This window comes from Dermacentor albipictus, chromosome 5 (genome assembly GCF_038994185.2).
Source record: "Dermacentor albipictus isolate Rhodes 1998 colony chromosome 5, USDA_Dalb.pri_finalv2, whole genome shotgun sequence".
In the NCBI taxonomy this organism is placed as follows: domain Eukaryota; kingdom Metazoa; phylum Arthropoda; class Arachnida; order Ixodida; family Ixodidae; genus Dermacentor; species Dermacentor albipictus.
Window position 1 is genome coordinate 92110249 of NC_091825.1, and position 26256 is coordinate 92136504.

Sequence of the window (26256 nt, forward strand, 5' to 3'; positions counted from 1 at the left end):
GGAAATTTCCTTGTGCTTTAAGCCTTGTATTATTTTAGGATTAAAAAGGAGATCAGAACTAATGAAGTTGTAAGAAACTTGAGTTTGTAATTAGAAAAATAATATCGCTAAATGATAGTTAAACAAACTAGTAACTTGAATAATGCAGTTTATGCATAGTTGTGAAGAGGGATTAGAGAAAAAAATGGCTTCGTTTTATGATGCGGATAGCTTGATTTTGAATGTGCTGAATAGAGGAAAGATGACAATGATGAGTATTACCCCAAGAAGCGATACCATAAATGATATGACTATGAATGAAAGCAAAGTATAACGATAATAACGCTCCATGAATTGTGGTAATGGCTATTCATTATTTAAAAACCATTCGAAACTTATTCAATATTCGATTCATTTCTGTCACTATTAAATTCATATTAGATTCGGCCTCAAATATCACTATTTGCACACCCATGTTTCCTAAAGTCATCATTTGACCATGACACCAATATCATAAGTCGCAGCATCATGACACTGTTTGCATAAATTTAAAAAAAATTCTTCTGTATCATATTAGCTCATTGGGAAAACTATGGTACCATTTCCACTGCGGGGCACAGTGTGTAGCAGTGAGTCCAGTTTAATGCAGAAGTCCTGCTAGTCACCACCTAATGAAATAAATGGACACAAGGTGTTGACGTTATAGTTCTGCGGAAACCCGTAAGGTGGAGGGAAGTAATTAAAAAAGGTAAAATGAGATATCCAACCAATCATAGCAATTGCTACAAAGGAAACCCATACGGGTTCCTCGAAAGAAAAGCTTCGCAGTTGAAGGAAAAAAAAAGGACTGGTCCCGGACCAGGACGAATTTTTCTTCAACTGCAAAGCTTTTCTTTCGAGGAACCCGTATGGGTTTCCTTTGTACCAATTGCTACGATTGGGTGAATGTCTCATTTTCCCGTTATTAATTTAGAAACAAGGTGATGTTGGTGTTCCAACAACATTATTATTAGGGGTGTGCATATACTCGAATATCCCCGAATGAAATCAAATAGTGACTGTTTTGAATAATTTGATTCGTAAATCGAGTATCATATGTATCTGATTTTTCAAATACTTAATATATTTGGTGGAGATCCATGCAGTGTCACATGTCACATGCTCTGCAGACATGTGGCACTAATTTTGTGTGTCGCACAAATGTACCGTGACCCTTCAGACTTCAGAATCCTTGACAGTTGTCGAATCATTCCAAACCTGACAATGAAATGGCGCGGACAGTGCCTGCTCTTTACCATCGTCGCTGACTACGCGCTAAGCGGTGATCGAGTCACGTGATGCACCATCCTTTCGTCTATTGTGCAGATTGCCCATATGATAACCCACCTGCCGTAAAGTTGGAATAGCCCCTCTGTATTTTGGAGAAAAAGTTAAAGGCAAAACATTCTGTACAATAAGTAAAGAAGTACCGCAAAACACAAATCCACTATTAAGCTGAAAACCTTATTGGTATTGAGTACAACAGAATGTCTCAAATTCTTTAGTGTCTGAGGGAAAAAATGCACTTGACTCTTTTCAACAGAAATTCTATAAATATAAAAATATTTTCCCGACCTTCATGTATACTAGAACTGAGTTGTAATCTGTGCTGGTATGCTAGTTTGATGTCTGCTTTAGGAGAGTAGTCTCTACTGGATATCTCAATTTTTGTGTACCTGATTAAGTTACCAATAACTTGCTACATTCATGTTACGTAATGCTAGAAGACACCCAGGCATGCAGCACCTTATTTCCTACAGAAAGTGTTTACGCACTAAAGTTTGTGAAAAATGTTCTGATATTCAATATTCGATTTGATGTTCAGCCTTTTCTTTTTTCTAGATCTGATTTGATTCGATTTTCAATTCGAAATCTTCTATTCAGTATTTGCACACCCTTAGTTATGTGTGTGAAGCCTCTTGTCCAAGCTTGTTCTGGATTTTTGTTCACACAAAGGTAGTATTTGGCAAGGGGCAGAAATGCCAAGCTTAAATGTACCGGTAGCTCAGGCAGGGTGTGCTTTGCTTCAAAAAAGCTCGAACCCATGCATGGCACAATTCGCTTTCTTATCTCAACAGTGTTGACTTTGAAGTTCGCAAACCACCTCCACATTATTATCAGTGTTATTCTTCCGCTTTTCGTCAATGCAGTTTGAGTACGAGACAGACGACCAGGGCCGACGCATCGTCCTTGGCAAGGGCACGTATGGTGTGGTGTACGCAGCGCGTGACCTGACCACCCAGGTGAAGATTGCCATCAAAGAGATCCCAGAGGAGAACCTGGGCGAAGTTCAGCCCCTGCATGAAGAGATCAAGCTGCATGCCCAGTTGCACCACCGCAAGATAGTCCGCTACTACGGCTCCATCAGCGAGGGTGGATTTGTCAAGATCTGCATGGAGCGCGTACCTGGAGGTGAGCTCCAACAGCAGGCCGCACACTTGCTTGATCACTCTTCCCTAGCGACAGAATTGTCGCAGTATCATGCGCCAAAGGCTGTTGTAAATTAATAGGGCCATGTTAGAAATTTTTGTCTACTAATTTATCACGATGATAAAGAAGTTGCAGTCGCTAACCAAGTCAAGGTGAAGAAAAAAAGAGACGTTTCGGAACCCATGCGGACTCCTCGATAACTCAGTATAGGTTGCTTGCCATGTGTAGTCTGTTGTCACATCTACGATGACACGGACCACAGGCGTCCGCTCGAATGACGGCAAAATGAAGAATTAACTGAAGACAACTTGCCACAGATTGTCGGTGAATGAGTGCCCGAACAAGGTTATTAGTAGAATTAAAGGCGGTGTTCTCCGTCCTATGGCATCTCAAGGGAAGGCGTTCTGAAGACCTGCTGGCGTTCCATGTGTTCCCATTGTCAAACGAGACTCTGAGTTGTGTCTTCTCGTCATACGACCTTCTAATTGCTCACGTGCCATCCAGCAAACAAACATAAGAAGGAGAAAAAAATCTTTATTATCATGCTACCATTCCAAACAAACTTACGCCGAATCCTTGACTAAATTGTAAGGGTGCGCAAATACCGAATAGTAGATTTTGAAGGGAATATAGAATATAAAATGAGAAAAAAGAAAGCCCAAGTTCGAATAAAATATTAATGAATTTAACTCAAACTTGAGCCAATGTTAAATGTAAAAAGAAAGTATAGATAACAAAAACAATGGCTGCTAAGTTTGGAGCCATATTTTGTGAGGATATTTTTTTTTTCTATTTTGTTCACTTATCACTCATCGCAGTGGAAGGTCGATTGTAATCACAGTGTAAGCCAGCCAGTGACAGTGGGAAAGAAGAATGTTAAAAGATTACAGTTGTTTCATAATAAGTCCTCTCAGCTTAGCGTGCCTGCGGCTTGAAAGAATATCGTATTTACTTGCATAATGATCGCACTCGTGTAGTGATCGCACCCCTGAATTTTGTCGTCATAATTTGATTTTTTTTCTTTTCCCGTCTAATGATCGCACCCCGAACTTGCCGCAGCGATATGTCGTGTGCGAAGTCTAGCTAATGATTATTGCGCTTACCATCTGTCGAATGCTGTCAAATGCTACATGAACGACTCTTAGAAGACATACCAAGTGGTCAGCACACACCCAACATTCTTAATAAGCAGATGCCCCATTTCATTCCTTTCATCACTTTCCGCACTTCCATGGGAAAAAAAAGCTACAACCAAACTTGCCTCGGCTTTATTATTTGTAGGCTTCATAATGGTTTTGGTCAACAACAACAACATAAAGGGCGCCTTTTGATTCTTCTCGTCTGCACTCATGGGCATGCAACAAATCATGGGCGGCAACGATAGTAGCCACGTTTACATTGATACGTTAGAAGTGTACCTTATTCATACGGCAACACTTGTAAAATTGCTAAGATATTCGCCCACCCTTAGAGTAAACGTGCCGTATAAGGATAGCAGTGAAGACAAATGCTGTAGTTTCCCAGCATGCCCGCCATGTGTTTCTATGTCACTGACAGCTAAGTGCACCCATCCCCATTTCTCTTCCCTCAAAGTGGACATGGCTACATCATTGTCGCAAACTTGCCAATATTAATGATATTATTCATTACAGATATAGAAGAAAGTGATTCAATGAACTTAATGTACTCACGAGAAGAAGAAAATTTCCGGCGCGTTCGGCTTGCCCTGCAGGCCGCCATTCTTGTTTTGGTGTCCCGCACTGTTACAGCGGCAGCCGCCTGTTTGTTGACCTGTTGTCATGCCGCAGCAAACGCGGGATGAAAAAGAATTTTTCTCTTTGCGAGAAATTTAACCCGCGTAATGATTGCACCCCTAAATTTGCGTCAAATTTTTTCAACAAAAAAGTGTGATCATTATGCGAGTAAATACAGTATATGATTGGGTACGTTGGTAATGCGCAGTTTCACTAGACCAGCACACAAAGATAAGACAAACAGTGCTTTGTCCTTGTCACCTCGTTTATCCTCATTGTGTGATTGTGTTTTGGTCGACTGACAGCATACCCACAGGTTGCACAGCAGTCATTTACACAGGCGACAACCCTTGCAAACGTGATCTCCCAGTCTGTGCTGGCTTAATGTGCAGGGAGCCTGTCACAACTGCTGCGCTCCAAGTGGGGTCCTTTGAACAACAACGAGCCGGCTATTGCCTTCTACACCAAACAGATCTTGGAAGGACTCAAGTACCTGGTCAGGCTGCCACTCTTCGTATCACTGTTGCTTTGTTATTGCTTTTGCCTTTTTGCTGTTCATATTTTTCAGTTGGTGGAGAAGGTTGAGGTAGAAGAGGCATGCGAGGAGATAGCCACTAAGTGTTTTTTGTTGACTGTTCAATTCTTTATGCGAAATTATCTTGCATGCTTTGCCATTTTATCCTATGTATAATTATATAACAGTGTTAGAAACACCATTCAGTCATAACATCATTCTGCTGTTACTAACTAGTGAGGCAAAGCTTTGAGGCTAACAGATGCACTTGAAAAGCAGGTTAAGACTTCGTGGTAAGCAAAAGTAAATGTCAGGATTGATAATAATATACAGGGAAATGGCAGTATGACTGATGTAGTAAAACATTGGTGAATGAAAGTCTACTTATGATTCTAATCTAGGTACTTAAGGAAGTTTGGCACATCATGTAAGGCACAGAGCAGAGTAACAGGATGGGCGCCAAGAACATGTAGTCAAGGGTTGCAGAAGATTAGGTGGAGCGATCATTTATTAGGAAATTTGCAAGCATATGTTTGGTTTGTTCTTTGCAGGAGATGTGTGAATGGAGATCTTTAGAAGCCCTTCTTCATTAATAAGCCTAAACTGACTGATCACGATGACCAAAAGAGCCTGAATATCTGAATTTGTTTTCTGTGGGTTGTTTTCCAACAGAGTGCTACAATCAAATTGAAATGGGAATAAACAAATTTACCCGCACAGATCTCACATAAGCCTTTTTGAATGCATGACAACTGTATAGTAAATGCCTGCCTATTTTCTGCACACTCACTTATGGTTGAAACTTGGGCATGTCTCTTTATTTCTGTGATCTTAGCATGACCAGCGGATAGTGCATCGTGACATCAAAGGTGACAACGTGCTTGTGAACACATACAGCGGTGGCATCAAGATTACTGACTTCGGCACCTCGAAGCGCCTTGCTGGGATGAACATGGTCACAGGCACATTCACAGGTTGGTTTCAATACAAAGAGGTGGCCGACAGCATTCACTGTGAAGGTTAGCCCTTTGAGAATCGATTTTTTTCGCCGTATGCGACCGCCCGGGGTCGATTTTTTTTTTATTGCAGATTCCAGTTCTTCTTAGGGACTTATTTCGAAAAAAATTTGCCATAATTTTTGTAGAGTGCCGGTAAAGTAAGAAAAAAATATTTTGCATTGGTATATGTGTACTCTTCATTCATGAATAACAACAATGAAAAAGAAAATAAACTTATAAGAATTAATGATTTGATGCATTGTTATACACATAGTTCAAGGCTTTGAAAATGCGCACATGAGAATACTTCGCAACTCTCACCTGTTCCTGCTATTGTACTAATATTTATATCCATGGCGTAGTCGAACTGCGTAGGTGTGCGCTCTCAAGAAAACTCTTTGGTTGTGTGCCCGTCAAAAAAGCCAAACGTGTGACAAACTTCCGCTAATCTACATCTTATCACCAACCAGAGGCAATTAGTTTTCGCGAGTGTCCAAACAAAAAAAACAACAGAAACGCATGCACAGCAGCATCCTTCCCATGCACACACTTATGAGCAATAAACGAGCGAGAGACAAGCGGTAGCCCTTTGACCGATTAGTCACGAGATAGCCAGCTTCTTGCTTGCAAGAAGCTGAAACCGCCCGCAGAACAAAACCCAAACCGCCGCCCGCCCGCCTGCGACTATGCGTGAGTGCAGTGAAACGCGGGAGCAAACTAGCTCTAAAACAAACCATGAATTGAAAACTGAGAGAGGGAGGCACGAAAAAAAAATATTCCCTGTATTCCCACATAGTGGCAGCACATGATAGAAAAGCCCACATAGTGGCAGCACATGATAGAAAAGAAGACGTTTGGAAATTGGCGCGATTTTTAAACGTACAGATGGCGCCATAAATATACGGCATCGACCATTTTTGGACTTGTTCGCGGCGCCGTATATTTAGTACGTCATTGACACTCAAGGGAGTTAATGCATTGCTTACATTGTCAACCCATGGCTAGCGCATACCAAAAGTGCACTGCAAGTGAATGGAAAATGAGGCAATTAGAGAAAGACCTAATAAATAATTGCGATTGGTCTGTGCACTCCTGCGCTACATAATGCTGCTGCCAATGCCTGTATCGTGGTTTTGTTGTAATGCCAGGATTTGCAACAAGTTTGTTGCTCAGGCTGTCGACTTGGCCTCTTGGTCACGTGACCTTTTAGCAGCTCAGACATTGTTTAATAGTGATCGGAAGCTGGATGTTTCTTTTGGGTGCGAAGTGTGGTGTATTGTTTTGGTATCACACAAGCCTTTTTGTGGCCGATATGCAAAGGAGATCAACAGGGAGTGATTGTAGTGGGGGTGATTGGCACGTGCTACTTCTACCACTGTATCATCTTTTAATACATCAAAATTAATGTGCTTCTAGTTGGTTTCTGTGTAGCTGATCGTTGAAACCAAGTCTTCCGGTGTCACGTGCCCTTCATGGTAGGGCAGTACCTGTTGCATTCTGCTCCTGATGAGTGCAGTCTCAGCAGAATTTCCAGTTATGATGGCATTCGGGCGGAATGGAATGCTAGAAAATCCTCTCTGCCAAGATGTTGGTGTGTGTTTATTCATTACAAGTTGCCACATTTTTCTGGAGCCTTTTGCGGTGGCATTCTTCAGAGCCCATCTCCAGCTTGGGGACTTTGTAATGAAAAAGTGAAACGAACAGTAGATCTGCACGCTGTAAAAGTGTTGGTTTCACGGTAGTGTAGCAGGGATGATGCATATGAATTCAGTCATTTCTTATAGCCATTCATGTCATGCACTCTTGCCCAGGGACCTTCCAGTACATGGCACCTGAAGTGATCGACAATGGCCAGCGGGGTTACGGGGCACCGGTGAGTGTGCTGTTACGTACAGAAGTTGCAGCTGCACTTAGCACTTCTTAATGAAACGCGAAAGTTTCCGTCTCTCTTTGTGACCACACATCGTTTTGCTGATGTTCTGGCTGTCCCTACTCTGTGCAGGCTGACATCTGGTCTCTGGGCTGCACGGTCGTGGAGATGGCCACTGGCAAGACGCCCTTCATTGAGGTCTGTTGCTGCTTGAATGGGAATGGGGAACCTAGTGGACCTATTAGTGAGCACCAGTATTCCAGGCCTTTGCTGAAGGCTCCTTTGATTTGAGCCTTTCTTTGGGTGCTCAAGTTTCAAGTTTGCCGATTTGTCAGATGTCAGAGTGGTACGAACAGCAAAACTGTGATGTGTTGTAGTTGCTGAACAACTTTGGTGTTATTTTTCTTAGCTTCATTAGGTGCGAGCTTATATTACTGGCAATAGTCGCTGCGTTCTGATAGTAATGAGCCGCGAGAAAAGTTTCTCTGATGGGAGGTAGAGCACAAAAGTTTTTTCTGTGATGGTAACCTTGAGCACCAGCAAGGTATTAAATATACAATAACGTTGATGAGATTTTGCATGACTAGCACATTACGCATCGGGTCCTGCAGTCAACAGCATTCCTGGTACAGTGCCGAGCACGCTGTCTTCGCCCAGTACGAGGGACATTGTTGCCTGTAGACGGCAATGCTTCCAATGCCAGTCGTAAGAAACCCTGCTTAAGCGATTGTATATCCAAAAGTGACTGGCTGAAGATACCAGAACTCTGTTAGTCCCATTTGTCTTGTGCACATGTAAGCCTTTTGAACAACATAAGGTACTCTGTACCCAAGCTACCTGGACTTGTAAGCCTAGCAAATCTATCGGGCATCAAAGACTGCCGCATGAAAACTACAGTTGCCAATTCATTTCTTGGACACGGACAGTGCCTCAAAATCCTGTTTCATGTAGTTAGCTTGCTAGGGGCAAGCTCCTTGAGGAAGGTCAGAGTTTAAGCTCATACCATGCTGCAAAAAATGCAATTTTGAAGACCCCCTTGTTCTTGTTTCAGCTTGGCACACCACAGGCAGCCATGTTTAAAGTGGGCTGTTTCAAGATTCACCCCGAAATCCCAGCATCCTTGTCAGAGAAAGCCCAGAAGTTCATAAAGAGGTAAGACTGTGAAAGAGCAGTGATGTGAGAGACATTCGTGCCCACATTTACACAGTGCCTTAGGTTAAGAGCAAACAAAATTGTCCTTCACCGGATAATTCGAACTTGACTTGTCAGCTTTGCCGCAGTACAGCTGTGTAATGATGTGAAGCACACCTAATTTATTGTGGTGAGGCATATCAAGAATGGAAAGGGGCCACTGTCATGGGACATATTAATTATACAGGTGCGCACATGTGATCTTCAGCAACACTACGGGCACCTAGACCACTAACAAGCATAGTGGTAGCCATTCAGAGCTCTTTCTGGCATTACTGTGGGGATTTCAGCCCTCGTTTCGGCCGCCATGTGTGTATCGTATAGGAGACCGTTAATGAGGCCTAGTACGCATTCCTTAAAGGGACACTAAAGTGAAAAATGATTTCTTCTGCATCAGTAAATTACCTTTCTACAATACCAAAAACACCACTCTTACAACAATAAGACGTTTGGTAAGCCAGAAAAAGTGTAAGAACGAAATACGGGTGGCGACGCCTACTTAAGTTCCCACACCTGGGAGCTGTGACGTCTTCGATTTTGATGGCATCTTCTAGGGCCTACTAATTATGTATAGCAGTACAGATTGACTACATTGTGTTCTAAAGGAACCAAATATTAAACATGGCAAGTTTTGGGCACCTTTATTCAGCCTACGCAGCCCAAATGCGAAAACATACTTTGGAATCCCTAACGTCACGCTGACGTATCGGCGCTGGGGTTTCGGTGTGAAATTCAAATACTGATACTTGTACCTTCATTTTCTCATCTAATAATCAAACTATTTTTTTAAATGACTGCCTGCAGGGCTCTCAAACAATGCTTAATTAGTCTAAACTGATTTATTGTTTCGCTTTAATGTTTCTTTAACTATATGCACACACCCACGCCCTGCACCAAGAAGTGAAGAAAGACCACTTTTTTTATTTTGTTTTGAGAAGGCTAGGAAGGCGGTAAAATGAAAAAACTCAGAATGTCGAGGGGATGTTTAAAGGCAAGACAAGAGCGGGGGTCTTTCTAAAACTCTGAAGGCCTGCCAGTAAACTTATTAGGCGTCTGGGTGCTCGTACTGTGACTGGACACGCCACGTATGCTTCAGCCCTAGATGGGAGTTTAATACTTTGTAGTGCAGCTGTTGGCGGACATTCATTGCAGTAACTGTCAAAATGTTGAATTTCGGCTGAAAATTTGAAGCAGTGACAGCTGTAGCTAGCATGTTATTGCATAGAAGAAGATTCAGGCTTTTTGACGCAGTATTGGGTGCAGAAAGCACTCGCAGTGGCACCGAACAATCTGCCTTGGGGAGCGGCAGCTTGAGTTGGCTTCCTCTTCTTTTCTATCTTGTGTTTCAAGTTTGTCTTTCACCAGATTAGCCTAATTCACCTAAGTGCTGGTTTGCTTTTTCATGGTGCACCGTAGTGCTCATAAAAACATCTCCCCTTAATGTGCTGCTCTCCTTAGCACCCTCACTATGTTTGTAGTGCATTTGGTTGGAGAAAAGGTTTTCACAGATTTTAGGTTCAGTATCAAATGAGGCGCCTTCTCTTTTTCTTTAGGTTGTGTACATGTTTTACTTTATTGTTGGCAAGACATGATGATGACTGTTAAGAAGCTACGGCAGCGTTGGCCTATGACAGCCGCCTAATTTTATCAACAGCGATGGTATGAATGCTACTCGAAAGTCCCCATCAATAGTGTCCCTCTCAGTGGCAACATACAATGCTCGTCCTTGTTTCTTCTTGTTTCTGTGTCTCCATTAAATGCTTGCACGTCACACAACTACACACAAGAATGAAAAAAAACGAGAGAGAGAGAGAAAGTTCTCACTTAGAAAATATGTCGCAAATCTGGTGTCTGTCATCTGGCATTTTGCACTAGTTCCTCTGGTACGATATGAGCCTTCACTAGAAACCCCTTTATAAAACTGACCAGTCTTTAGACTTTCACGTGCCACAGCGCCTTGATACGCAAGACTCATCAAACATTAACCACATCAAGCGCAATGCAACCTGCGCAAGCTACACTAAGCGCAAACTTCAGTGGAGAGATTCACGCATGTGTCCTGTGTGCAATGTTCCTGGGGGCTTGCAGTATGTTCAGCATGCCTGCAGCTGTCGCTGTCACACAGACAGGCAGCCTAGAGCTACAGGACATCCTAGGCCCATCAACATGTGCCATCTGCACCCTGCACACATCTACGAAACTTAGTTTTTCTGAGGTTGAGTATGTAGGTGGGTGTGCATGTAAGTGCAATTTGTTTGTATTTATGATCACATATCATTTGTAATATCGTTTCTTGATACAAGATGTACATGTACCTTGTATGGTAGTGGTTCGTATCATATAATTTCTTGATCAGCAACTGCACGACATGTCAGGCCTCCAACCAGGCTGACATCTTCAGCTGCTCTTAAAGTCAACATTTCTTTAATCGACACAATCTTTAAGATTCTTGATGGCTTATGGAGCAGCAGAATGTAGAAAGCACAAACGTTAAAACTAACCTTAAATGACAGAGGGTGTTACCCTTGAATGACTTGTACATCTCTGCTGCATAGGTGCTTTGAACCTGACCCTGCCAAGCGAGCCACTGCTGCTGAACTTTTGGAAGACCCTTTCATAACCGAGTGAGTCTATCCTGGTGTCTCTTATTGCCATTCTTGTCTTGTCTGGATTAGTTGGACTTGTCATCATGAATTCATGCTTGGTTGCTAAATTTTTTTTTTTGAAGTTTCAACGTGATTTCTTTTTATGAAGTGAGCTCTCACAAAGCTTTGCGTAAAACATACTAGGTCCAGATTACTCTTTAGACTTGTGTAATACCCATACCAGTACTAAAAGATGAAACTATATTTGTAGTATTGAGAGGGAAAAAATTTAAACCAATTAGCTGAAAGTGAACAGTGGGTTGTGAGGGACACTGTAGTGGAGGGCTCAGGAATGATCGTTATAGCCATTTCTAGTGTTTACAAAAAAAAAAAGATGTTGAAGTTGAACCGGGGTTTCTTTAATGTGCACATAAAGCTAAGAACACAGGCGTATTTGCATTTTGCCCCCATCAAAATACAGCAGCTGCGGCTGGACTCGTCAAGCGTCAACCAGAAACACAGCGGCAGCAACGATTGCTCAGCTAGATCAGTGATCTAGCTGAGCACAACGTGCGATGGCAACAACACTTTCTAGTGTGCCAGTCTTCGTCAGGCTCCAAGACGCGCGATGGCGACGGGACTTTCCATGCCATTAGACAGCTTTAGTATAGCGTACGCTATACCATTGCGTACGCTAAAAAATAGCGGATCGTCACTGCGCATGCGCTGAATGCTAAATGAAATAGCGGGTATAGCGGGCGTACGCAACGCAAATGAGTTAGCGCAGGCGTTTTTGCAGGGTTTGCGGAGTTTGCGGGAAACATGGCGGCGGTCCTGGCTGCCCGCTTCGAATTGAATTTGACGTTGCTTTTGTAAAATGCTCTTCGTTCATAGCAAATGACTGTGTAAACGGCTTTCGCTTAGTCTCAGGCCGCTTCGACGACACAGTATTATGGATAATCTCGTGGTGTTTTCGAGATCGCTTCTTGTTTCGAACGAGTCGAAGCCTAACGAAAGAAACGTTCAAGATGTCAGCGCCACCTATTGCTACAGGTGCGAAATAGCCGCAACGACGGCATATGGCCTCTGAGATCCGAATATATCGCCGGCCAACTAAAATTGTAGAAAATGTGCGCTGCTTAGCGTACGCTATAGTTACGTACGCTAAACTAAAACTGTCTATTTTCTTCCTTACACTTCTTTTTTTTTTCCCCTGCTCCTCTTTGTAATACTTGTAAGCCTTGAGAGTAAATAAATAAATAGACTGGCAGGTATGGTAGTTGTGGTAGAAAGGAGTAGCGGCGACTGCATGGAGCTTTTCTTCTATATAAACTGCGCAACAAGACTGGACACAAGGGTAGTAAATTAAATTATGGAGTTTTACGTACCAAAACCACTTTCTGATTATGAGGCAGGCTGTAGTGGAGGACTCGGGAAATTTCTACCACCTGGGGTTCTTTAACGTGCACCTAAATCTAAGTACACTGGTGTTTTTGCATTTCGCCCCCATTGAAATGCGTCCGCTGTGGCCGGGATTTGATCCCGCGACTTCATGCTCGGCAGCCCAACACCATATCCTCTGAGCAACATGGCGGGTACAGGGGAGGTAGTTGAGAGAAGAGTGCAGTTTCAATAAACTCAGTTGTAAGTGAAACAGCGCTTGTCTGTCGCCTTCTTTCCTCTTGTGTCCTGTCTTGTCATGCAATTTGCATCAATGCATCCATACCAACTAGCCTCCGTACCATTAACATAGTTGATGGAGCTTTCTTTTCTAGTAAAGCTAGAAAAGGGATGTGTACTGCTCTGTCCCCTGCTACACACTTAATGTTTTTTTTGTTTTTTTTTGTTTTTCAGCGGTGGGAGGAAAAAGAAAGCACGGCCTGCCGCACCTGACTTCAGCCGAAGCATATCAGGTGATGTCCTGTTATCTGGCTCTGCGTTGGACTAGCAACATGCCACAGACTACTGACATAACATAGACTGTTCCTGATGTACCGAAAGCCTTCACTCCCGGCTAATCACACACTTGTGACATTGCGCTGGATACTCTTTAGGATACAGTCATGATGGATGTATTCGAGTGCAGCATAATCTGCACTCTCTGCTGCAGATTAGTTGTTCTTGAAATTTATGAATGCTAAAATGGCATTTAACTTTGTATATATGCACCTTATTTGATTCCATTGCAAGCATTTCATTTCAGCAAGAATTGCAGCAGCCTGTTGGGTGCTATTTCAAGAAATAATAATGATGAAATATTTGAATGAAGTCTGGCCCTTTCTTTTTATTCAATTCATGTATGAGTTAAACTAAATACAAGAAAGCCCAGTCAGCGTTGAAATAACATAATTTGACAGTTTCATCATTTACAAGGTGCTTTACTGTTACTTTTGCACTTACACGCATAAAACTTGTACGTTTTGAAACTGATTCCAGACTGAACATAAGCTCGTTTTTCTCACAGCATGCATTGAAAAAAAAATTATGCTTTTGATAATCAACCGTAGCAAGAAACTACTTTCGAAGTTTGATAACCTTAGTGTCAACAAGTGAGGGTTCTCTGCCATGACAAAAATGTGGCAGCCATCAGCCTCGATGTTGATGGGGCTGTCAAGCAAATGCAATGACTTGATTGAAAATTTTAGACTGTTTTAGTGACAATAAGGACACTATGTATGCAGTAGTAAAAATGCACTTTTTAGGTACTTTGGATAATTTCAGGTTTGGTCACTTTCAAGAGTGCTTAAGTGTCACTCGCAACAATGTAAAGTTATTAAAACATATCAATAGCCATCAGGTTTTCCATCTAGCAGTGGCCTTGATCTTGAAGTTTTATTTATTTTATTTTTATTTATTTAACAATACTGTTGGCCAAACGCCGTTACAGGGTGGTTTCAAGACAAACAATACAAGATAGCAGCACTGCCGCTGTGTAGAACAGACAAAATAGACAAAATAAGGCATACACACAGGCAAATGCACAATGCAAATCAAGAAGCAGCAAAAACAAATTACAGTAGGGTGGTATTAATTGTACCACTGCCGCTGGAATTATCGTGTGTGTTAGAACCAGGAACATAAGTAAGACAAGTACCATTATTAAAGCAGAATTTATGTACTTCTAGCCGAAGTAAAGAATTTTGTTAGTGTGGTTTCAAATTTATTTACGTTGTCTACTGTTAGTAATTCAGGTGTTAGCGCGTTCCATTCCTCTATTGTTCTGGGGAAAAACGAGTACTTGTGTGTATCTATTCGTGCTGGAATGGGTTGAATTTGCTCTAGGTTGCTGCTTCGTACTGTTCGAGACAGACGCTGTTTTTTGTACTGCTGTGTATTAAGGTTAAACCAGTTATGGCGAATCAGGTAAAGAAATTTCAGTCTAGCTATCCTTCTGCGTTCGAAAAGGGGCGGTAGGTTGAGCTTCCTAAGCATTTCAGTTGCGGAGTCCGTTGAACGATATTTTGACAAGATGAATCTTGCCGCTCTTCTTTGAAGTTTTTCAATTCTATCTACCAGGTTTTTTTTAAACGGATCCCACACGACGCTTGCGTACTCTAATGTAGGACGAACAAGCGTTAAATATGCAGCTAATTTAGTTTGCTGAGGAGCAAGCTTTAACTTTCGCCTCAAGTACCAGAGCTTTTTTTCTGCTGATGAGCATATGTTCGTTATGTGTGCTTTCCAGTTGAGGTCACTAAATATGGTAATTCCGAGGTACTTAATGTGATTTTCGCGGCTTACGACGTTACCATCTATCTCATAATCGAAGGAGTGTATATTTTTTGTCTTCTTGGTTACCCTTATATACTTAGTCTTGCTGTAGTTTATTTTCATTTTCCACTTATTACACCAGTCGCTAATTATTTTTAATGCGGAATTTAAGACGATCTGGTCAGTCCAACTCGATAGCCATAAATAAGTGCCTGCATGACACTAGTACCGCTAAAGGTCAATTAAAATAAAATTTCAGGCTGTGTAAGAAGTCCAGCTTTTGTATGTATGTTGTTATGTATGTATTTAGCGGAGCATTTGTGTGTACCGTATTTTTGTACATAAAACTCGCACCAAAAAATATAAAATGTTTTGTAAAGTCAGGGTGCAGATTATATGGTAAATTTCGCCTTGGGAAGCGTGGCTTCACTGCAGCATTCATGGCGCTGAGGTGAAGTCGCACCTTAATGCAAAGCAGCGATGCAGCGAATATCGGATCTAACACAGGTATTTTCGTAGACTTTGTTATAATGAGATGCGACTGTGTAATGAATTTTCGACAAGTTAAGATTTAGTTGCAGTTGGCCTTGCGTCATCTTTTGTGAACTGTTACGTATCGTCCAAAATGGTAGATGCATGATCTGTGTATTGTACTGCAGTTCCGGCCGATCGAGTGCACAAGATGGACAAGCCAGAACGGATGTCTCGGTTTGCCAGCACTGGGGAGGATGGGTCAGTGTCTCTTTGCTTGTGCTTGAAACATTTCCGTTACTGCACATGTATTCGCATTGCCTTTGTTTTTAGTTAAACCTAGGTTTGCAACAGCACCTTGTTTCCACGTGGTGCTTATGATTTGGGCTAAGTGCTTTTTATGCTGGCTTGTGCATTTGCTTGTGGCTTTCTTATTTTTCTCTTTGCTGCGGTTGCTGTTGGGCAAAAAGTGCTGTGGAATGAGTCTCGTGCTGTGCTGGCTTGTTTTAGAGTTCTGATTCATTTGCCAGGAAGAGAAGTAAGTATATAGAGCCAGTAGCATGGTTGTTGTAAAAGCAAAGCTGTAGGTATTGTTCATGCAGTGTGGGTGTCTTCTGTAGTTCTTGGTGTTTTTCGGTATAGCGTGTGGCATCATAGAGCTTTGTGTTGAGAATTACAGATAATTTTGCTACCCTTGAAAAAATGTTTGCACCCTTTGAGAAATGTCTTGTTCCCAGACAATGTTTGCTATATGTCTAGAGCTTCCTTTCTTGAAAACTTTGCGCTCACTACATCTTTGTCAAGAATGCCGTGTCATGTTGATGATGCGCATACCATTTGTGACCTGCATTGTGCACTAGAACCTCGTTGATACGATCGCATTACGTACGATTTCCTGGTGGCAACATTTGCAATCGAGAACACAAAATATAACTCAATACAGCTACACTTCTTCTGTGGCAATTCATGCATTCCCAGAATACGTGATTTTTCGGCACCTATTTTCAATACACCACCAAACTGGGATCATATGATACGTTTTCTGGCCGCTAGGTCCCGTGCAAACAAGAAAAGGCATAAGGCACGCCTGATTGCAAAACAATAGCTGCCTGCCGCATCAGCTTCCCCGCAATACTTGCACGCCTCTCTCGCGTGGAAATGCCGGTGTGCACTCAGTTTCCTCTTCTGGTGCCAGCAAATCTCACGGGTCGTTGCACATCACATTGACAGCTATCGCTGTTCAACCTATTTGTGATAATCATCTTCAACTGTCTGTTTCACAGAACATATGACGTAGTGCCTTTGGAAGCCTACTGCACAGTTTTCATAAGCAATAACTAGGGGTGTGCGAATATCAAAATTTTCTAATACGAATCAAATGTGAGTACTTAGCTTCAAATATTGATATTCACATGCATTTATTAGCAAGTTGGGTTAAGTTGTTAGGTTGGAGTGTTGCAATTGTATTGTCAATGTAAAAAAACTAGGCTAGTAAGTTGTTACACTAAAGCATTGTGTATTTGACTCATGTTAACTTCGAAAATTTAGTAATTCCCTTTAGCTGTCCTCACCAGCCTGTGCCTTATTATATCGCATCAAGTGCCCGTAAACTCTGAGGCATTTTACCCTGTGCCAGTCGTCACTCATCGCACTTGCTGTCAAGCAACAAACTCAGAATTGGTAATGGCACTGCTTAAAAAAAAACAAGAAAAAGAAAAGAAGTGCACCGACGCTGTTTGCAAACCCGTGCCCCTTGCTATTGAGAAGCTCGCTTTCCTGCAAAGTGTAGACGTTTAGTGGCTAAGTGTGCCTTACAGGTGAAATTTTCCTAGCCACACGAAATCATCACAAAATTCAGCACAAGATCGCCCCAATATTCTTAGTTTAAATAGAAACAAATGCTAAAAGCCGTGTTTGCGACAACGTGTATCTCGGATCGCACGTTGTCTTGGATCGCATGGGCTTCACCAGCTGGACGCGCGTAGGCATCTCGTACTGCTACAATTCTCGCCATGTGGGTACATCAAAACTTCCCGCCTAAATTCCCCACTCGAAGAAGCTGCTGACTCAGGCAGAATTCCAGAATTCGAGGAGCGCAAATGTATGCTTGCCAAAACCGCAAAACCGACAGCAAGCAACTCAAGCCACGGGGGCCCCGCCCCATCAGCTTGACACACGTCAGTGTCTTGTGCTGCAGCGATTTGCATAATGCTTCGCACTGTCTAGATGTCAACGACAGCCCAGTGTGTCACATATTCAGTAACTTTGGGTCATATGTTTTCACAGTTAGTATGTTTTTTTCGTGCATTTTTTTTCCAATACGTATGAACGAGGTTCTACTGCGTTGGGTGTGCAGCAATAATGAAAGGAGAGGCACACAAAATGGATGACAATATTGTTTTGGGACAAGATAAGCCCCAAACAGTGCAAACATATTTTGGAGCATACGTGGGTATTCTTAGAGAATTAGTACATGGGCATTGGTTGGCCTTGTCACTAGGCAGCTAAGTACTAGCACGGTTCCACTGTAATCGTGTCAAAGTTGAAGAATTCAGTATATTTAGTCTGGTAACTGCCATATAAAGCCAACAGACACTGGTACCTAGGGAAGCGTTGGGAAAATCAACTTTTGTATGCTTGAACTGCCTAGCAATTGCAGGGCAAGCTAATCTTGCATTTATTCTCAGATTCTCAGTGATCAGAAATGAAACTGTAAATAGGGAATAACTTGGTTCTAGTAGGAGCCAAACCCGTAGCGCATTCGGTCTCATGTAGTCTCATGGCGCATTCTCATTCTCACGGTCTCATGGCGCATTCGGTCTCATGTAGTTTTAACGGAGGTTACACATTGCTGTGAGCAACACTGGCCAATAGTTTCAAGGCTAGCTCACACATACTTGTACGGTCATGGACAAACAACATTAACAGGGAAGTATGAGCACCTCTTAGAGGTAATAAGACTACAACCTTACTCCGCCATGTGTCTGATTGCCAAGTATAGTTCTGGCCCCTAACTAAGCACACAAGCTTATGTGATGCTGACGTCGCGTGAAATGTTGAAAGCAGAAACAAAAATTTTTAGCCCTAACTTCCTTACATTTCATTAGTGCATAATTTCCAAAGAAAGTGAATGGAGTTACAATTACTGCCGCCTCAGCTACGTAAATCAGTAGAGTGTTGCATGTGTCATGTGGAGCCTGTGCTGCCTCTGGCTCCCTCTGGTGGCAAGTTTTTTCTTCTTTCACTTTCACCTCTCTATCCTGGCCACGGCAGCCACATTTTGATGGGGTTGAAATACAGAAATGCTCGTTTATTTAGATTAGGTTACCTTAAAGAACTCCAGGTGGCAAAAACTAATCCGGAGTCGCCCATTATGGTGTGCCTCATAATCATATTGTGGTTTTGGCACGTAAAACCCCAGAACATAATTAATTAAATTAATTAATGTTGCCCTCATTCAGATTATACGGACATTTATAAATATGCCATACTCTTACATTTACTACTTGCTGAATATATTAACTAAGCTAAAGAAGTTCAGTCCATATATGCTTTCCTTGGTCTCATTGTCTGTTGGCCTTATGAGACTTCTGTCAAATTCTGTAATGGGAACTTTCGACTAATGTTAAGCCTAATCGGAACACACTTTAATTGTGTTGAGGATTGGCAAATGCAGCTCTCTGGTCTTTAGACTAGTGCTGCGCTGACTTCCGTAGGATAGCTTGTAAATGCAGGTTTGAGGATATAACAGGTATTGTTAATATGGCCGACCATTAAAATGGTGCGCACGTTCAACACAGAAAGGTTGTTCTGATAATAATAGTAACTGGTCCTAAATTGCACAAGCTCACACGAAACTTTCTAGCTTTAAGATCTGGCTGCATCAACAGCTTGATACGGCCTGGCAATGTCTGCACATTTTAGGTGTTTCTTCTAAATTAGGAACCATATGCCTTAAACACAAAATGCTGCTCAGGTGAAAGGGTGCCAACTTGCTTAATTAAAAGAACACTGAGAAGATGCTAAGGACATTAAGTTAACCTGGATTGATAGATTTCATTTCCAGAATAGCAAATAGGTGTGTGCTACTATGGACTGGCAGTGCTAAAGTTATGAATGACACAAAGACAAAATAGGGGTTGTGTGGCCACCTTTAAATTTTCCTACCAGCTCTGCCATGACAGGAAACTTGACAGCAACTTATTGGGGTCTTCTTAATTGTTTCCTTGTTAGGGAAAATTATACTACAGTTGAATCTCAATAATTCGAACTCGAAGGGGCCTGAAAATTTGTTTGAATTAAAAGAAAGACTTGTTTTTGAAGTATTCTTGCACCATAGTACGATGCACGAACGGTGCAAGTCGTGAAGTGTCGTGGCGCGCAAGCACACAGCGAGCGAGGACCACGAAACTGCCCACACCAGCCAATGCTTGCTTCTTGATAACGGCAAAAAACGAAACTTCAAGGAGTGGGCTAAGCAGGCACTGGGCCATCACAGAGGCATGTGTGTGTGGAGACCGTCGCAGATGAGGGAGTTGCGAGAGAGTTGAGAGGGAGGGTGAGGGAAGCATAGTTGCGAGGAAGGGTGGGAGGGAAGTGGATTTGCATTTCCGCCAGCTTGCTGGATGGCGCTAATTACCTGTGCCACCGAAGCAGAGGAGTTGTCGAGGCCAGGACTGGGCCTCCACTGCTGCTTCCCTCTGTGTGCTCACGTATATTTTCTTTCGTCTGTTCACAAATTGGCACAGTGTTTCCTTTCTTTGTCCTGCGTTCTTAATGCGAGCCATGTCTTATCAAGATGACAATGTCATTGCCGCTGATCATAATTGTGTTGGTGTGCTCCCTTCTGTTGCAACGTTGCCGCATTCAAAAGACAAATAGAATGAGGTGCTGGATGTCGCCTTTGCGTTCTTGTATTCAGGGTCTGTCATGTCATACAGCATCAGATATGGCGCACTGTCTCTAGCAACCTTTCTATTGGGACGTCTCGGTTTAGATGCGTCATTGTAAAAAACAAGCGCAAACGCGACCAATCAAGCTAACAAATACAAGCACGAGCAAGAGCTGACGCGAGCAGACGATAATGGGAAAAAAGCGGTCGGGCAGGTCTGCATGGTAACCAGTTTCCTGCATGTACGTCACTGTAGGGGCCACTTATTGGTTGCCTCTGCTCGTGGCTTGCTTGAGTCGCGGCAAGCCACAAAAAAATTAGCCCAGGACCGATCCCTCCCGTGGTGCGCATTTTGTCGCTAGTGTGGCGGGGGCATTACAGCGCGACGCAGAAAAGGCAACCTTGCCATTTGAGAGAGGGTGAAATTTCCACCACATTTTTTTTTTTCTTTGCATGTGGCATTGAGGGGTTTCTCCTAAGCCTTTCTTTTATGGCGTCGTCAGAGCAATGCTGGTTGGAGGCACCGCCGCGTGATTTGGTGGGCTGCTGAAAACATTGTTGGAGCGCGTTCGAATTCCTGGGCGTTTTTGCCCATTAGAATACACATAACTTTGATAGGACCACGGCATCAGTTCGAATAAACTGGAAGTTCGAATTAAGCATGTCCGAATTAACGAGATTCGACTGTATTGCGGTCAGTGTAGATCAAAAATCAATGTTGCAATTTTTCTGGAAGATTTCTGCATAGCTGCAGCCTGATTAAACAGAAATATTGTGAAATCTCTGATACTATGTTAACACCTTTGTTGCCACAATATAATGCAAAATTTAATGAGAAAAGTTTCGCTTTCATTTTTATTGGCAATTGCCTCCTCCCACCAAAGAAATTTGGTTGCAATATTTAAAGGACATACTCTGTCATTGCGAGCTGGTCTAGAATTTCATGTTTGTGTCCCTTGAATTTGTGAATGCAATGCTGCACTTTTTAGTCATCTGAGGCTAGCTCTAGAAGCTGCTATTTCCCTTTTGAATGCATACTGCATAAGTTTATAATGCAGCTCGACTTTAGTCTCAGAAGTAGCACTTGTGCAAGTGTTTGTTCACGCTACCCTTTTGTGTCGCATTTATGGTTTAATGACCAGTCCGTGTTTCTGTCCACAACGGCCCAGAATTTTGAAAGGTGAGGCTTCAGTATTTTACACAGCCTCAGTCTTGATATGTCAAAAAGAAAAGTAATACTAGATGATACTAGGCAATCCTATTTGACACTTCTGGAAAGCCTTTTTCAGCACTTGCCTTTAACTCACTTGACTCACTGGCAAGAGCAGTTTAGTTATATATGTCAACAGCGCAGCTCAACATTTGTTTGGGAAGAGTGCCCATGTATTTTGTCAGTTAGTAGCTTCGCTCTCCTTCTTTGAAAATCCTGTTGCTGATTAGGCAGTAAGTTCATAGACATAAAAGAGTGTTTGAGTAGTAGTGCACCAGTGAACAAACAAACAAACAAGAAAAGCCTCTGGGCTGGGCTGGGGTCCTCCGTCTCTTGCCGCCTTTTTAGAGATGAGGAACTGCTCGAGTTAAACTCGGACAAAGGCTACAGCTCCTGCGAGGCTAGCCCGACCACCTTAGGCCAGGCAAAGCGGGTGCTCCCAAGGATTCCCCGACCCGAGCGATTTGACCTGTCCCAGAGGTAAAGCGGCGGTGTGCTGTGTCCAGTGCATGATGGGGTGTCGGCAGGGAGCATGGTTGTGTGCACAGCGGGGGCTGTTTGTGCTAGGCTGGTGCGGTGGTGCTTTGTTGTTGCTGCCGTCTTTGTTGTTGCTCGAGGGGACTGGTGGCCACTGCTTTCCAGAGTCGGCACTTCCTCACTTTTGAGTCACCAAGAGAACCTGAATGGAGGAAGGAAAAAAAGAATTTTCGGGAGCAGTCCCTTGCGTCACTCTTCATAATGCCACACCAAATAGCTTAAGTCACTAAAGAAAAAAATATTAAGGCAAGCTAGATTGATGGATTATTTGACTAGAAGTCTATCATGATTCCTTGTGGGCCAAACGATGACTTTGTTGCTTAGAAAATTACAACAGAAGGTCCCGCTGCTGCTCTTCAATTTCAATCGCCCACTTCAATATGGACGTTTTGACGTAGTAATCACCATGTGACCGCTCTCTCTGTTGCTCTTTGTGAATCAGCTAGTGTTGACGTCACATGAAAGGTACCATAGTCCAAACCAGGTGGTGCCACTCCAGTTTTTCTTTTTGTCAATTTGTTGCTTACAAAAGCTTTGTTCTTGCTATGAATGACAAATTCATTAATACCAAAACCTAATCTTTCAATCTAGCTTAACATAATATTTTCCTTTAGCGAATGGCTCACCGCAGTGGGGGACTGGGAATTAATTTTAACCACCTGGAGTTCTTTAACATGCCCCTAAATCTTAATACACAAGTGTTTTTTTGCATTTCATCCCCATCGTAATGCGGCTACCATGGGCATTGCGGCCAGGATTAAGCCCTTGATTTCAAGCTCAGCACTGCAGTGCCGTAGCCACTGAGCTTATGTGGCGAGTTATTTGTCCCATGTATTTAAGCCTAAAATTATACGTGGGATGACATCTGCCACACCATTCACAACACACCTTCAATTATACCACTTCACTTTTCCTTCCTCCATCGAAACCTACTACAGAGGGATATTCACTCTGCCAAGCCAGCAACAGCATCATGTTTTGAACTGGGTGTTTGAGTGAGGTTGGGCTTGATGAAGCAAAGTGCATGCTTTTGTTGTTACCGTAGTGTTTTAAGTCGACGTCTTGTGCAAGCTGACAAAGCTGTCATTGAACTTAAAGCTGCAGTAGGCTAGATCATGGAGCATCTAGGGGGTGTGTGCTACTGGCACAACACTATTGCGTGTTTAGAGCTGGTTGTGTGCAGAGCTGATTGTGTGCAGAGACAGTTGCATGGCAAGGGTCTCGTATGTGTTCTCTAATGGTGGATCTGCGTTAGCAAGCTTCACTTCAATACACAGATGTATTGAAGTGGGATCATTTGTCATGCGAAAATGAAAATGCAAGCAAATGGGGGCCTCAGAAAAGCACATGAGATTACAGCAATAAAGTTGGTGGCAGAGGATCTCCAGGACACCCAAGGGGCAGTAGGGAGGATCAAAATGAGAACCAGGGCAGTGAACCAGAGAAAACAAGAACCAGGACAGTTCACTGGTTAGTGACGCAGTATCCCAGGACCTCCAAGAGGGTCAAAACAGGTACCAGGGCAGTTCGTGGGTTGGGGCCACCGAGGTTGGAGCATGCCGGGAAGTGTTAGTGTACAAGATCTACTGTTGCGGACAGCAGCCTCCATGTGCAGCTATCGTGGACAGCTGATTTTATGCACTCCCAATGCACACAGAGCCCTCAGAGAGTCCCCAGCCCACAAACTAGTACGGCTTCCAGCTTCGGTGTCCCTGTTGCCACTTTGGTGTCTTGGAGGCACCGCCAGAGTATACTAAATAATGACCCATTGTTTATACTTACTACTCCTTTGCCACAATACACTGTGTATGCTTCAATGAATAACCCAGCTGTATTGCGGTGTAGCCATTATGGAATACATGCAAGAATCTTGTTATTAAACTGTGCCTTTTACACCAATAGCAGAGATATGTTTTCTTTTTACTTTGTAATATAAATTTGTTTATGATAAATTTTCTGCTGAAAAAGGGCATTGTGATCTATCTGAAATTACCCGCCACCGGGTTTACATTGGTTGTGTTGATCAGCTGTAAATAAGAAGCTTGGGGCATAGAAGTTGCAAAGGGGTCATTGAGCGAAGCACAGGGATCAAGTTCTCTTCTCGAAAGGTAAATGTGCACTTTGTTTCTTGGTAGTTTTGGTAGCTGTTCAAGATGAAACCATTTGTTCTTGTGCTAATGTATGATAATTTTTTTCCCTACATGCTTCGAGATATGACTTTTGCGATAGACCAATTTCACCCGCTTCAGCACGTGCAGATGTAGTTTTTGTCAGAGCTTTGATATTGGAAGTTAGTGTCTGCCACAGTGTCATTTCTAAATGTATGTTGAACTTGATTGGCACAATCGTGGCGGAGACGAATCAGTGCGGAGGATAAAGTCATGCGAGAAATTCAGGGTAGTGTTGCCTTTGGACAACAGCAGACTACAGCAACATTTGATTGAATGTATGGTTCAAGGAATGGGCTTTCATTTTGCACGTGATAGTGTCCGAGAATGTGTGGGGGAGAAATAGGCGTGTTTGGATGCCCCTTAACAAACAAACATTTGAGTGTGTGGTCTGTCTGGATATTGTGGCCCTGATCATGAAGTACTAGTAAGTCTTTTCGTCCTTTATTACTGGCACCAGTGCCACTGTGTAGGTGGGATCTTTTATTAGCTCTGGTACAACTCAAATTTCATGCGTAGGTAACATGCTTGGGCCCACTACTTACCTGTTTCATTAAGAACGAACCGCAACTGCAAGTTGTCCCTGGCAATGTGTGGGGGTGCCAAAAAGCAATTATTTCTGTATGGAAGGAAGAATTGCGTGGACTCTTTTGGTAGGAGTGAGACACACTGTGCGTCATGACTGTCCGCACAACTGTTCCTCTGTTGAATAAATTCATATTCCTTTACCTGGCATCACCACAAACAATGAATACTTCTGATTCGTTCTGAACGACAAGCAGGCGTGGCGCCCAAACATGGTATTAAGCAGAGTAAACTGTGAGATATTAATGTGCAAGGTTTGAGCACGAACAATCTACTGGTTTAACTGGTGTGGCCTTGGACACCTGCCTCCCTTATTTGCCGAGTATTTGGTTTATGAAAATGGCTGTGTGGACTTATGTGAGTGGATCACCCACAATGTTTTATGTGTCGCATCACAGTCGTACTTGTGCAGTATCATATTTAAGGGGCCCCTAACCCACTCTGAGCTCAAAGATTAGTTACATAGTGGTAGCTGGACACCAATCTACAATTTACATACAGTTGCAAAAATTTCTTGAAAGTTACATAGTTGCAGCTGTGTACCAATATGTACAATTAATAGCAGGAATTTTTTAAAATGATATCGTAATAGCCAAGTTACAGGAGTTTAATGAGCAACTACGTGGCCACTCCAGCTTCTCGTTAGCCTTTGCTACACTCTTCCACAAGTGCTCTCTTCTACTCCTCTTATTTTTTCACCAACTCTGTGCTGTACAGCAGAAGCTACAGGTCACATTGACACACCAGAAAAAAAAAAGGGATTCTTCATTGTCCATCCCTAATCACTCTCCACACAATGCAGACTGAATGGAAAGCTTTACTTACAGACCAATACAGCACAGTGGATGGCCTCTTCTTACTTCTTGGAACATACAGCCAGCTCTTGTCACGTCGGTGCTATAATCCTTCATCAATTGACCAACTGACAACTTTCACCCTGGTGACAGCACACGCAGTGCCCTGCTGACATCACAGTGTGTGAAGAAGGGAACGGGGAAGCCCGAAAAGGGGCACGGGATTGTTTCCTAAATTTGGCCTTCCAGGGGGACACACCGCTGCCATGTTCACCACAGATGATTGTCGCAGTGTTCTGTACACAGCGCGCCTGTTTACTTGCAATGTCATGTCTACATCCCAACGCAATGGCTGTCGTACTTGTCAATTTTTGGGGGGTGCAACATTGCCCGCAGAAATGTTGGCCATGTGGGAAGTGGTCGGCACCATTCCTGTTTGCCTGGGAGACATTACAGAGCAGAGGGTACCAAATAACTAACAGATCCTCATGGACTCTTACAAAGCGGAGGCCAAACTAATGGCCCCAAC

General features: G+C 42.9%; 1 protein-coding gene across 11 annotated transcripts in view; it reads left to right on the forward strand.

Moving 5' to 3' along the window:
* Positions 1–26256, forward strand: part of Ask1 (apoptotic signal-regulating kinase 1) — a 113466-nt gene that overhangs the window by 42885 nt on the left and 44325 nt on the right. For 7 of the 11 annotated variants that reach the window (XM_070538579.1, XM_070538581.1, XM_070538580.1 and 4 more), the window contains 10 exons: positions 2169–2430; positions 4595–4698; positions 5552–5690; positions 7526–7587; positions 7717–7782; positions 8636–8736; positions 11331–11399; positions 13215–13273; positions 15731–15803; positions 21992–22123. In XM_070538579.1, the coding sequence (XP_070394680.1) occupies positions 2169–2430; positions 4595–4698; positions 5552–5690; positions 7526–7587; positions 7717–7782; positions 8636–8736; positions 11331–11399; positions 13215–13273; positions 15731–15803; positions 21992–22123 (1067 nt within the window). The remainder of the gene's footprint in view (positions 1–2168; positions 2431–4594; positions 4699–5551; positions 5691–7525; positions 7588–7716; positions 7783–8635; positions 8737–11330; positions 11400–13214; positions 13274–15730; positions 15804–21991; positions 22124–26256) is intronic. The other 4 variants (XM_070538586.1, XM_070538588.1, XM_070538587.1 and 1 more) reach the window with 1 other exon arrangement.